Source organism: Heterocephalus glaber, unplaced genomic scaffold (assembly GCF_053883595.1).
Source record: "Heterocephalus glaber isolate CG9 unplaced genomic scaffold, H.glaber_assembly_v1.0 deba00001472, whole genome shotgun sequence".
In the NCBI taxonomy this organism is placed as follows: Eukaryota; Metazoa; Chordata; class Mammalia; order Rodentia; family Bathyergidae; genus Heterocephalus; species Heterocephalus glaber.
In genome coordinates, this window is record NW_028258315.1 from 68,707,035 (window position 1) to 68,719,058 (window position 12,024).

A 12,024-nucleotide genomic window follows, 5' to 3' on the forward strand; every position below is an offset into this window, starting at 1 on the left:
TCCCTTTAGAAATACATTTTCACCCCAAAGGACTGTTTGGATCATTGTTTTTAAGGTTAGGCTCATATGTAAAACTATAGGGTAAATTTGAGAATAATCTAAATTTCCTGGAAACTGAATTTTAGAATTACAACTACCAATTAAGCAACAAGGGACATATCTATAGTAATTATCTTAATTATGACTACTGGGCTAATTGATATAAAACTCTCAAAGATTTGAAAATCTTCTAGTTTGAGTTTATTCTTACCCTTTAAAGAAAGTTAGTTTGCAGTACAACACATAAAAAGCAGTATGAAGCCAGGTATGATGGTATGCACCTGTTGAGCCAAGTAGGTGAGAGGCTGAGGCAGGAGGATTAGTTTAGCCTATATGTGGACCAGCATGAACAGCATACCTAGATCGTGTTCAAAAACAAACCCAGATTTTTTTTTCCAATTTATATTTTTAAAATTTTAAGAAAATATAACCTGTGGGTGATGATTACATCGTTACAGAATTTAACAATGCTTGAAAATGGACTTTCTCCCTTAATACTATTACTTTTTAAAGTTTTTAATTCTATAAATATTTTATTCCTCAGGCCGGGTGAGAGCAAAGCTTTCAGCACCTCTTACTGGCATGGGAAATGCCAAGACTGATTCTAGAGGAAGAAGTCGAACAAAAATGGTGTCTCAGTCACAGCGTATGTACTGCTTATTAATCCCCCTGTATTTGTGAATATGTTAGAATAAATGTGTTGCTTGCAAATGACTGTAGTAGGAGATGACCAGTGGACGAATTTCAGAAAAGATAAGCAACATACTGAGTTCTCGTTCTGTACTTCAGGTTCATCATCACCTGACAAAAATGAAGGTATTTTTTTCAATGTTTGGGGTCAGTTTTTGTGCATGTTTTGGAATTTTTTGAGTGGGTGTCGTCTTGTCTTTGTGTTGTTAGGGCTGCATCATTGATATCTACCACTTAGAAAGAAAAGCTTCATCTGTTATATAAACTTTTGCATGGAGATACTTTAGCACAAATATCCTTAGCATTAGATTTTCACATTCTACTCAGAAACTTGCAAATGTGGAAAATTACCTTTTAAAGGCAAAATCATTGCAATATATTAGCATCAGAATCTGTTTACATCTAGCTAATGCTTTTCAAAGATAGATATTTTTTATCTTCTTACCCCAAAATCTATTCTTAGAATACTTATTTTTTGGTTAGCATTTTTGGAAAGATTTATAGCGATTTTTTAAAAACCTGAGATAACCAAGTCTCTGTATTCCTTGATAAATTTAAGATTTATGCTTTTGCTAGTTTGTTGGAAACTGAGGAACTCATAAAAAAAGGAAAAAAGCACCATTTTGGGGTCCTGGTAAAATGAATGTTCTATTTCTATATGTTCCAACATAGCAACATACACATTTAAGACATTAATTAAAAGCAGTTTGCTCCCATTCCTTCTTTACCAAGAGATTTTCAATAGCATTTATCTCTAACATCAGGAATTTTTCTAGCAAAGTAATTTTGAGGGTTACTCTGTGTACTTGGCTATTTTGGAATGAAATTGATTTGACTGCCTCCCACTAATATTTAGATGATTTATGAGGATATAGATGTTTTATTTGTCTGGTTTTTTAACCTGATTCCTGGAATTGGGAATCAGGAAAAAGCAAAGCTTGGAGATAGTACAGTGATAGTTATATGTGGCATGCCTAAGAGGTTCTCTTCTTTCCAAAGTCTGAATATCTAGACAGAATAACAAAGGGAGCACTCATCAAAAATCTTAAAAATAAGGAGAAATACTCAGTAAACCTGGTTTTCAAATTGAGGGTTATTTACAGAGTAACAAATGTCCTCTAGGCAAGGAATTTTCTCAGCCAAGTGAAGAATTCGTATCACATTCTCCCCTGATTCTGTATATATTTCTAGAATGGTTTATACAGTGCATTAATCTTTTACACTGTAGCATATTCTTTCTTCTCTGTGTGTGCCTTACTTCTCCATATGTGCACTCCAGACCAGTATCCGGATCACCTGTGAACTAGTTAGAAACACAAACGCTCACATACCGCCACAGATCTGCTGAATCCAATATTTAACAAGGTCACCAGGTGATTTGTGTCATAGTGACATTTAAGAAGTACTGGTTGAGATCATGGACTTTGGGGATAGGGATATAGCTCAGTGGTAGCATGCTTGCTTAGCATGTATGAGGCCCTGGGTCCAGTTCAATCCCTAGCACCCTCCCCCCACCACCACCAAAAAAAAAAATCAGAGACTTTGGATCCATACTGCCCAGGTTGGAGTCCTGGCTTTTCTAAACTAAAGTTACTTTATGTCTGTATGCTTACCTGTAAAATGAAGAATATAGTAGCATGTACCTTGTAAGATTATTATGAAGATTAAATGATATAGCATATTTAATACAATTTTAAAAGTGTCTGGCTCAAAGTACGCACTCTGTATGTTAGCTAATAAAATTGTCCTCATTATTAATCAGGTATCAACTGAACTTTATACTGCTTTTGTTTTTCCTACTGCCTTCAATAAACAAATAAGTCATGGTGAAGTTAAGAAATTTAAAGCATAAAATTAAATAAGGAGAATAGCCAGAAACTGTCCATCACCAGGATTTAAGGATAAACTTAATTGTGAGATACTAGTTATCTTCTAAAATAATACTAAGGCTGACCTCTTGGCAAAGGCTTATTTTTTGTTTTGTTTTTGTTTTTGTTTTTCCTTTTACTGTGCTGGGGCTGAAACCCAGGACTTGGTGCATGCTAGACAAGTGCTCTATGGCTGAGCTACATTCCCAGCCCTTTGGCAAAGAGCTCATTGGTTTTTCAAAATGTTACTTGAGGGACCTCCTTTTTGAGAATATTGTAATTTCAGATCACTTCACTAGAATATACAATAATTATTATTTGCATTTGGTTCTTACCTTGAAATCCATCCCACAATACACCAAATCCTCTCCTAAAATGTAAGAACATAATGATTGGCTTTTGAGACCTGGTAGAACTTTGAAGATCAGAAAACTGTCTCACTGTAAAATCACTTAGGAATAAAATTATACTGGAGAGTTTTTGTTTGCTTGCTTGCTGATTTGAGTGATTATATGTTCCATTCCAAATTCTTTTGTTGGAAAAAAGATATGTAATTTGTATGCAAGTTTCTTTACCACATATTTGCACAGAAATATTACAGTAATCTCCATCTTCACTTTGTCATAAAGTAATTAGGGTTTGCATGGTCTTTCCATGTGTTTTTGTATCATCATTTAGAAAAAAATCTCTTGGATCAAAGCAGGTGTGTCTGATAGCTAATCAAATGAAAGCATACCCAATGGAGAGATGTCTAGGTTATATTTATAAAAGAATTGTGTCCCTTTTCGTTAGTAGTGACTGGTTGCGTACAGATCGTACGGCCTGTCAGAAACTGTCTCCCTCCTCTCACCTTATTTTTTTTCTGTGAATCTTAAGATGAAACGTAGCTTTTTTCATCTAATTCTTCTTCAGCTATAAGATGCTGTAGTTGTTCTTTACATCTAGTTTTGAATTAAATGTTTAAATAGTAAGAACTTAAACATTTAATTATTTAAATTTTGGGTTACTGATAATAGAAAAGCTGAAAAAATTTGCATTTACTTTTGCAGCTTCATTTCATCTGCTTTGTACATGAGTGTCTGGTTTCTGTTTATCAGCTGTGAAAACTACTAAATGTACTGCTTTTGTTACAGACATCTGTGCTTTGGAATTTTTTAAGGTTTACTTTTTTTTCATTAGGGATTTTTTTTTTTTTCTGTGAGAACTGACTAAAGCTTTCTTATTTTCATCTGCCATCCATTTTTAAACTGCTTTTTCCCTCTTCATGGATTATAACCCTTACCCTAATTCTGCCTTTACACTTGTTCAGGATCACAATCTGCTAATACCATTGGTGGTAAGAATCTATAGACTTTATGTATGCATCTATTGTTTGATCACATATTATCATTGCCAAAAATGGGTTCTATTCAGCAGAAACTCTTAACATACAATATTCCATCTTTCTATAATTTTATTGTGGCAAATATTGCCAATTGTGATTTTTCTTTGTATTAACAGAACTCTGCATTTTAAAAATTACCCAAGTTGAACCTACAGATACAAGCATTCAAAAGAAAAGGACCTTTGATAATGCTTTGAAATGTCATAAAAAGTATAAAATGGTAGTTTGTAGGTAGCACAAGAAAAAATAGGTGTCCAATTTCAAGTTCTGCTATTCCTAGGGTGTATCATACCCTTTTTCAACAACTCTGTGGTTTTCCTAAAGGAAATAATTAGCCTTGGTTGCTCTTTACTAGAGAAAACAGCTTTGGTATTTTCTTCTAAGTTTAAATAATTCCAATGAGTCATAGGCACTGGAAATATCACAGTCTTGGTGGGGGTCATGGGGTATTGGAAAAGAGAGGGTAATGGTTGAAGCAACAGGTACACTGCCAATATTATTTCCTGGGAGAGATGAATTTAAAGTATGAATAGATTTCATAAAGTCAGTAAATCTAGAGCAGACAGAGCAGCTGTTTTGCTTCTAAACTGCATTTTTTTCCTATCTGCTGAATAGACCCACGTTTCAAGGAATCCTCCAGTTATCTCCTACCAACACCTCCACCTCCCCAAATTTATATTGGTTTTAACAGAATACCATAACTGTATGTGCTCAGTTCATTATTTATACTTTTTATATTGTTGCAAGTGTTCCCATAAAATATTCCATCGGCCTATCTTGCATTGTGAGTTTGTGGCATGTTGGGTATTTCGATGTTTTTGGTGTTTATGTTTAGTTTAGATACTGCATGGAGAAAACAGATGCCTTATAACTATCCTTAAGGTTATAAATAAAGAAACCAGATTTGAAGATTCTTCACTTGAAACATGCAACATTCAAATGAACAGTCATTTTAAAGTAGACCCTCTACTCAAATAGTAAATTATTAGTTTTACTGGAAATACTGCATTGTTTTACAATATTGCTATCACAAGTGGGAGATAAGTTTCATTTTGTGTGCTGGTAAAGTTTTAGAATGAAGCAGGAATATAAATTGTACTCAATAAGACCATGCCAAAAAAACTGATAGCAAGAGTCACAGATCAGCAACCTGTGGACTACATCCAGCCTGTTCCATTAATGTATTGATTGTTTGATGTGTACAACATGATCAAAATCAGGAAATTTCAAACCTTTTATTTTTTAAAGATTCCAAGACTGAGGCAGTATTACCTCAAGACAGAGCTGGCTAGAACTAAAATTCAGCTCCCCCTTAGCAAAGAACAGGCACTCCAGTAGATCCTGGTCCTCTTAACACTCCCTGCATTTACTCTGTACACCTTTTTTCCGTTTTTTTTAACATTCCATGCTTGTTCCCTTTGGCATTTGAGTCTTTAATCTGATGTGGAAATGAATCATGATTGAGTGAGATTGTACAGCATGAGAAGTGGTACCCAATGAAGGTAAAAGGTTGTTCCATGAAGATTTGTTTAAGTTCAATTTTTCTATAATGTGTCCATTCAGAATCTAGAGTTAAATTATATTGTCTAGTCCATTTTCCTGTTCAGAGTAAAGTGCTCTGACTGACTAGGAAACTTACCTCTTAAAAGTTAACTCATGCATTTCTAATTTAAAACTGTGTTATTGGTTAAAAAAAAAAAAACACTTTATTAATTTATGTGATTTTTGTTGAATTTCTCCTGTCTACCTGACCACATCTCCTCTGACATCTTTCACATTTGCCCCTTGGTCCTGTTCCACAATCGGTATTTGGCCTTAGAATGTGGCCACTCTAGAGCACTTTGCTATTTGAAGACAAATAGCAAAAACAAGTTCCTTTTTCAGCTGACCCAATTTTGTTAAAATACTCACTTAGAAATCTATACTTAATCACAGATTTCTCAAATATATTTCTTGACTTTTTATCCTTTGAACAAGTTCTCTTGGTGTTCATATCTTAATATTTGTATGTGTTTGATGTTTAGCTGGCAGCCGGTCTGGGTCTCCAGGAAGAGTTCTGACCACAACAGCCCTCTCTACTGTGAGCTCCGGGGTTCAAAGAGTACTGGTCAGTTCAGCCTCAGCACAAAAAAGGAGCAAGATACCACGGAGCCAAGGCTGTAGCAGAGAAGCTAGTCCATCTAGGCTTTCAGTGGGTAAGATTTTGTATGTGAGAATTGTGACTTTTATTTCTTTTCTTTGGAAATATTGATGACTTTAGAATATAATTAGTCACTTATAAGTTAGAGGAAAACAAAACTTCATTAAGAATTGAAGAATAGTATAGGTTGAGTGGAATCTTCAAAGTGTAATTTATAACTTTTAAAAATAGTATCTAATATTTTAAAGCACAGGATTATTATAGAATTTACAACATATTAGACACATTTATGTACATATATGTATATCAGTGTGTATATAAACTGCTTATATTTCATGTTTGTATTATAGATCATACTTATTTAAATATTAATAAACTTCCATATTCTCTTTGTATTGACTAGGATACTTTCCATTTCAGGTAACAAAAGTTAACAATTGAAGCCATCTTGAACAGTAAAAAGGGATTCATTGGCTCTTTTAACTGAAATATTTAGAGGTTGTGTAGCCTTTGGAGTTGATTGATGAGCATTATCTTCATAGATCCAGAATCTGCTGTCTGGCTTTTTATGTATTTTCCCTCCTTCCTGTTTTACCAATCATGTTACTCACTTTGTCCATAGGGTAGCTATTATTTGATCTGTTGGTCTCAGAGCAGAAATCTGATTACTGCAACTTCTTTTTAAATCATTTGTTTTTCATTGTTTTTAAAGTCTTTTGTAGATTACCTGTATAAAGAATATCCTCTTGTTTCTATTTTTTTTTCATCAACTTCAAGCAGTATCTGAACTCCCTTGCCTTTCCCTTCACTCTCTTTTCTTAGCATTATCAGCTTTGTTTTAGCGTTGCTAAAGTTTACACATGCATTCTCTTCAGAATTTTCAGTCAAGTCTTAGCTACTTGTTCTGTAAATTGACTTTAAAAGTTGAAAAGCTATAAGTAACATTTGCTGTGTTATGAGTAAATAAATGTTGTTTGCTGCCAAGACATAGAATATGCTGTGACCTCATTTTCTCTCAAAGATAACTTGAGTGTTCAGTGTTAGAGATCACTTGAAGAGAATGTTCTTATTATGTATATAAAAATGAGTAATCTTTTCTTACAGTCCTGGCAGTTATGTAAAGTTATGCCACATTTTGGTTTGCTTTGTATTTAGAAAATGACTTTCCTATATTGTATAAACCTTGTCAGCATTTCTATTTCTTTTTAAATAGTCTGTAGAAGAACAATGTCTTTTTAGGTCATCTGGTATTATTGTCCTGTCAGTGGTACTTAGTATTATGTGGAGTTCTGTATTTTCTGGAGATTTTGTTTGTTTCCAGCACTCTGGATTAATTTCTGCCCTCTTGCTCAGCTGTCATTTTAGGGTTCACATTAACTTCTTTCCTAGATTGAATATACTCTTCTCTGAGTGGTCTCTTTTTTCTTTGTGTCGTACATATTCTCAAAAAAAATAGGAATTGTATGTAGAAGGCAATTTCTTGAAGCCTTAGTTGTCTCCGAATGTCTTTATTCAATAGATGTCACAGACTTCTTTTAGGCCTATAGACTTTGAATTATGCTTAGCAGCAATTTTTACTTACAGTGTACCTGATATTTGTCCCAAGCCTCTGGAATTTTCAGGCTGATTTGCTTCTTTTTGTCTTCCAGACATTGTTTTAAAATTCTCTACTCCACTTTTAGTCAATCTTCACTCCTAGATTTTCTGTTGTTTGCTCATTTATATCGATATTTGTATTTTTAAAATTTGTGATGGATGAGAAAAAACGTGGGAATTGAAAGCATTGGTTCATTTATTATGAACTGAAAAGAATGGACATTATACTTCAGGTTGCTATTTGACATGTATAGATTTTTTAAATTAATTTTATTGATATATTTTAGATATTCATAATGATCACATTCATCATAAGGAATTTGTACCTGTGCATGATGTATCTTGATTCCTCTTTTTGTCTCATTCCCCCCTTCAACCCTTTGTCCCCTCCTTAATTGCAAAGCTTTGTTTCCATTTCATCCTTCTTTTCTTTTCCCTTCCTTTTTTTTTCTTTTCCCTTCCTTCGTTTCCCTCTCCCCTCCCTAGTTTCTCTTGCCTTTTGAATAGTTTCTTCCTATTTCACAATTAAATTTTTTTCTATATTAAAAATAAGATATTTTTGAGCTGGGTGTGGTGGCACATACTTGTTATACCAACACTGGGAGGCTGAGGCAGGAGTATCTCTGAGTTTGAGGCCAGCCTGAACTACGTAGTGAGACTTTGTCTCAAAAATAAATAATAATTAGTTAATTAGTTTTGGCCTAAGATACAAAAAAATAATAGAAATCTATAATTCATTCAACAAAAGGAAAAATTGAGTTCTACAGTATATGTTGTATAATATTTTAAATCTTTTTATTTGCTTCATTTTAGTAAGATACTGTTTTACCCTCCCAATCTCATAAAAACTAGCAAACAGACTATATTCAAGAAATGTAGCTGTATTCCTGCTAATGTTTCATCAAGAGTAGTTTCTTTTCAACCTTAAAAAAAATTTAAATTACCAATCATTTCTTAAGAAAGCAAAATAAATGCAGTGTCTGCCTAGCAAGCATGAGTCTCTGAGTTCGATTCCTGGTACCGAAAAAAAAAAAAAAGAAAGAAAGAAAAATCTTTGGGCTGGGGATTTAGCTCAGTGGTGCTGCCACCTGCCTTGCAAGCGCAAGGTCCTGAGTTTGATCCCCTGTACCCCCAAAAAAGAAAGCAAAATAAAACCAAAATTTTAAAATAACGTAAACTGTGTCTTCTGTTTTCTTCCCTGCTATGCTGGTGTTGATTTATGCCAGCCCGAAGCAGTCGTATACCTCGACCAAGTGTGAGTCAAGGTTGCAGCCGGGAAGCTAGTAGGGAGAGCAGCCGGGACACAAGTCCTGTTCGTTCTTTTCAGCCCCTTGGTAAGTATTTGGGGAGGTGTGAAGTGCATTACTTTCTCCTTGAGTTTGCACCATTCAGTAACCTCAGGGTGTCTGGAATTTAGCATTCTTCAAGGGTATCTTTGGTCTTGTCATTCTGTCATTTTGAGGAAGGCATCAGAAGGAAATTGTATGCTTAAAAAATGCATTTGACCTTACTATCTTAAATAAGCAAATTGGTCTTTATATAAATGAATTGCTTTCATAATCAAATAACTGTCACAGAAATCTAAATTTCAGAGTATTGATTTCACTTTTTTTCTTTTTCTTTTTCTTTCTTTTTTTTTTGGTACCAGGGATCAAACTCAGGTCCTTGCACTTGCACAGCAGGCAGTGAAACCACTGAGCTAAATCCCCAGCCCTTCACTTTTTTTTCTTAACAAATAAACTTATAGAATTTATAATTTTTCTTTAAATATTTACTGTCAAGTAAAATATGGACTAGTTTTATAAAATAACTTTTGTCCTTTTCATCAGAAATAATGACTTTTCAACTTAGATCATTTAATACAGGTTACTACAAAGAGCCTACATAACAATATGTGAAATACTTGTTAATGGAAAGGATTAACATTTTTATAGTATTTTTACAGTTTACAGTCATTTCCCATCTATTAGCTTACATCATGTTGGGGCTGTTAAAATTTGTGTTCCTGATTATAGAGCTTGTGTTATAACCTTGATTATAATACTAAATTTATCTCAATTATAAAAATATTAAATGATTTTTTTAGACCATTAATATTTTTAGGAGAACTGGGAAGGCATAATTTTTTACATTGAGAATCTCTAGAATGTCTTCATGATCTTCCAATATTTTAACCAGTGTTGACTCTTCAAGAGTTTGGGATGATTTAGTAGAATACAGTTCTATTAGTTGTCTGTTGGAATTCTTATTTCCTGAGACATGTTAGTATAGAATTTCTAGTGGTTACCTTCTAAATCTCTGGGCCATTGGGCACAGATGTATCACAGGGCTGTCCTGTACTGACCTTCTAGCTAGGGATATACAGTGATATCCTCAACCCTCCTTTATGTTCTAGCCTCAGATTTCAGAGAGACTCAGTTTCTCTTTCCCTGTGGGAAGGTGCCAAGATAAGAATCCTTCTGCATCACTAAGGCCAACTGTGACAGATGCTTTGCCAGAGATATTTTAGCCTATAGAATGTCGGTGTAGGTGTATGTGCATAAGCATGTGTGCGTACGTGGTTCATCCTCATGTATATATATTTAAAGAGCTGAAATCATCCTACATTTATGTACAATAAACGTGCCATGTTGAGGAGTTGAAGGAACACATGTGGTAGTTCAAGAACATACCTCTTAGGGTCAGATGGCTTGGGTTCATATTCCAGCTGTTCAACCTTTCTATGCCTGTTTTCCTTATCTGTAAAACAAAAATGCTGCAAATAGTTTCCTTATCTGTAAACAAAGATATTATGTATATTATAGGATTGTTTGAAAGACTCTATAAATGAGAAAATACATGAAAAAACCCTCAGGGCAGTACTTGGCACACAGCATTCAGTTACCATGGTCTTTATGGTCATCATTGTGCCACCACCACTGCTGCTGCTACTGTCCTTCTCTCTCCTCACCCCAAGCCCTAGTCACTTACACTGTAGTGACACAGATCTCAGATTTTGTTAATGGTATAACACCTGCATTTATATAATACTAACATCACAGAGATTTAATGGAAAACATCAAGAAGAAACCAAAATGTGTTTCTTCTTTTAAACCTGTACCTTAGTAAGAGATTAGAAGAAATTTATAATCAACTACTAACTACTTTAAGCATTGGTAATAAGCTACATTTCAAAAAGAGGACATCTAGCCATTGAACTTCTAGATTAATTTGAAAGCTTCTGTTTTATAATTAAAATAATTAAACTTTTATTATTAAGGGAAGCAGTTTTATTGATTCTTGTAAAACTTTCTGTTTGAACTAAAGATGATTAAGCCTTTTAATCATGCAGTGTTTAATTTTTTCCAACCCCTTGGTCAATTTGCAGAATTAATTTTTATAGTCTTTTTATTTACATGCAGATACTGGGGTAGCCAAGACATCAGATTAGCCCTCTTTGTTTCACAGGGATGAAGAGCTGCATACCCAGAGATTAAATGGTCCTCACCATTCCCACTTTTTGGCTACATTTCCCTGCAGTCTGCAGTCCTTACCATATGTGCCTATGTGGTGGGATCTTTTTGTCACCTGTGACTTTGAATATTGATAGCACTGAATCCTGTAGCTTGTTATACATGCACTTGTGTCACAGGCCATTTGTGAGGGCCATAAAATTTCAGAAAGAAATCAGAGCTGAGCAAAGTTGGACTTGTCTGGAACATTTATCCTTGATTTCCATTTATTTCTGGAACTGAGATTTCTTTTTTATAGCTCACTTTGGTATAAACACATGCATGGTGCCTCAATCACAGATAAATACTGGTCCCTTCAAAGATTTCCACCCAGTAGGCATTTTCAGATTTGCTCAAAGCTTTCTTACCATTTTCAAAATTATTTCTGTTAAATTAAAACTAATTATATATACTAGCATTTTTTTAAATAATACTAATCACCTTTCAGGATTTATTAACCTTTTTCTGTAGCATTCTCTGTTTAGTCTTTCTTTCAATCTTTTTTATTATTTTCCTGTTCATTAAGGTTTCCCTGTAACAAAGTGATTTGTGTAATAAAAGATGTTTATCTGTTCTAATTAATACATCTGAAGACTAACTTTTAAAATATTTCATTAAATATTAAAATGCATGTTTCCTGCCAGTTAATTGTTTTTATATAAGATTAACTTTATTGTGTTAGGAAAATCAGAATTTTAAGATCTAAAACACGAGGATTAGGGATTTAGCTCAGTGGTGCCGCCACCTGCCTTGCAAGCACAAGGTCCCAAGTTTGATCCCTGGTACCCCAAAAAAAAAAAAAAAAAAGTCTAAAAC

The 12,024-nt window shown here is 34.0% G+C and overlaps 1 protein-coding gene across 48 annotated transcripts in view; it reads left to right on the forward strand.

Moving 5' to 3' along the window:
* The window catches only part of Clasp2 (cytoplasmic linker associated protein 2), a 216,242-nt gene that overhangs the window by 133,838 nt on the left and 70,380 nt on the right, over positions 1-12,024 (forward strand). For 28 of the 48 annotated variants that reach the window (XM_087181378.1, XM_087181386.1, XM_087181381.1 and 25 more), the window contains 3 exons: positions 584-685; positions 6,006-6,176; positions 8,944-9,051. In XM_087181378.1, the coding sequence (XP_087037504.1) occupies positions 584-685; positions 6,006-6,176; positions 8,944-9,051 (381 nt within the window). Of the gene's footprint in view, positions 1-583; positions 686-828; positions 856-3,906; positions 3,934-6,005; positions 6,177-8,943; positions 9,052-12,024 lie in introns of all 48 variants that reach the window. The other 20 variants (XM_021238757.2, XM_087181377.1, XM_087181374.1 and 17 more) reach the window with 3 other exon arrangements.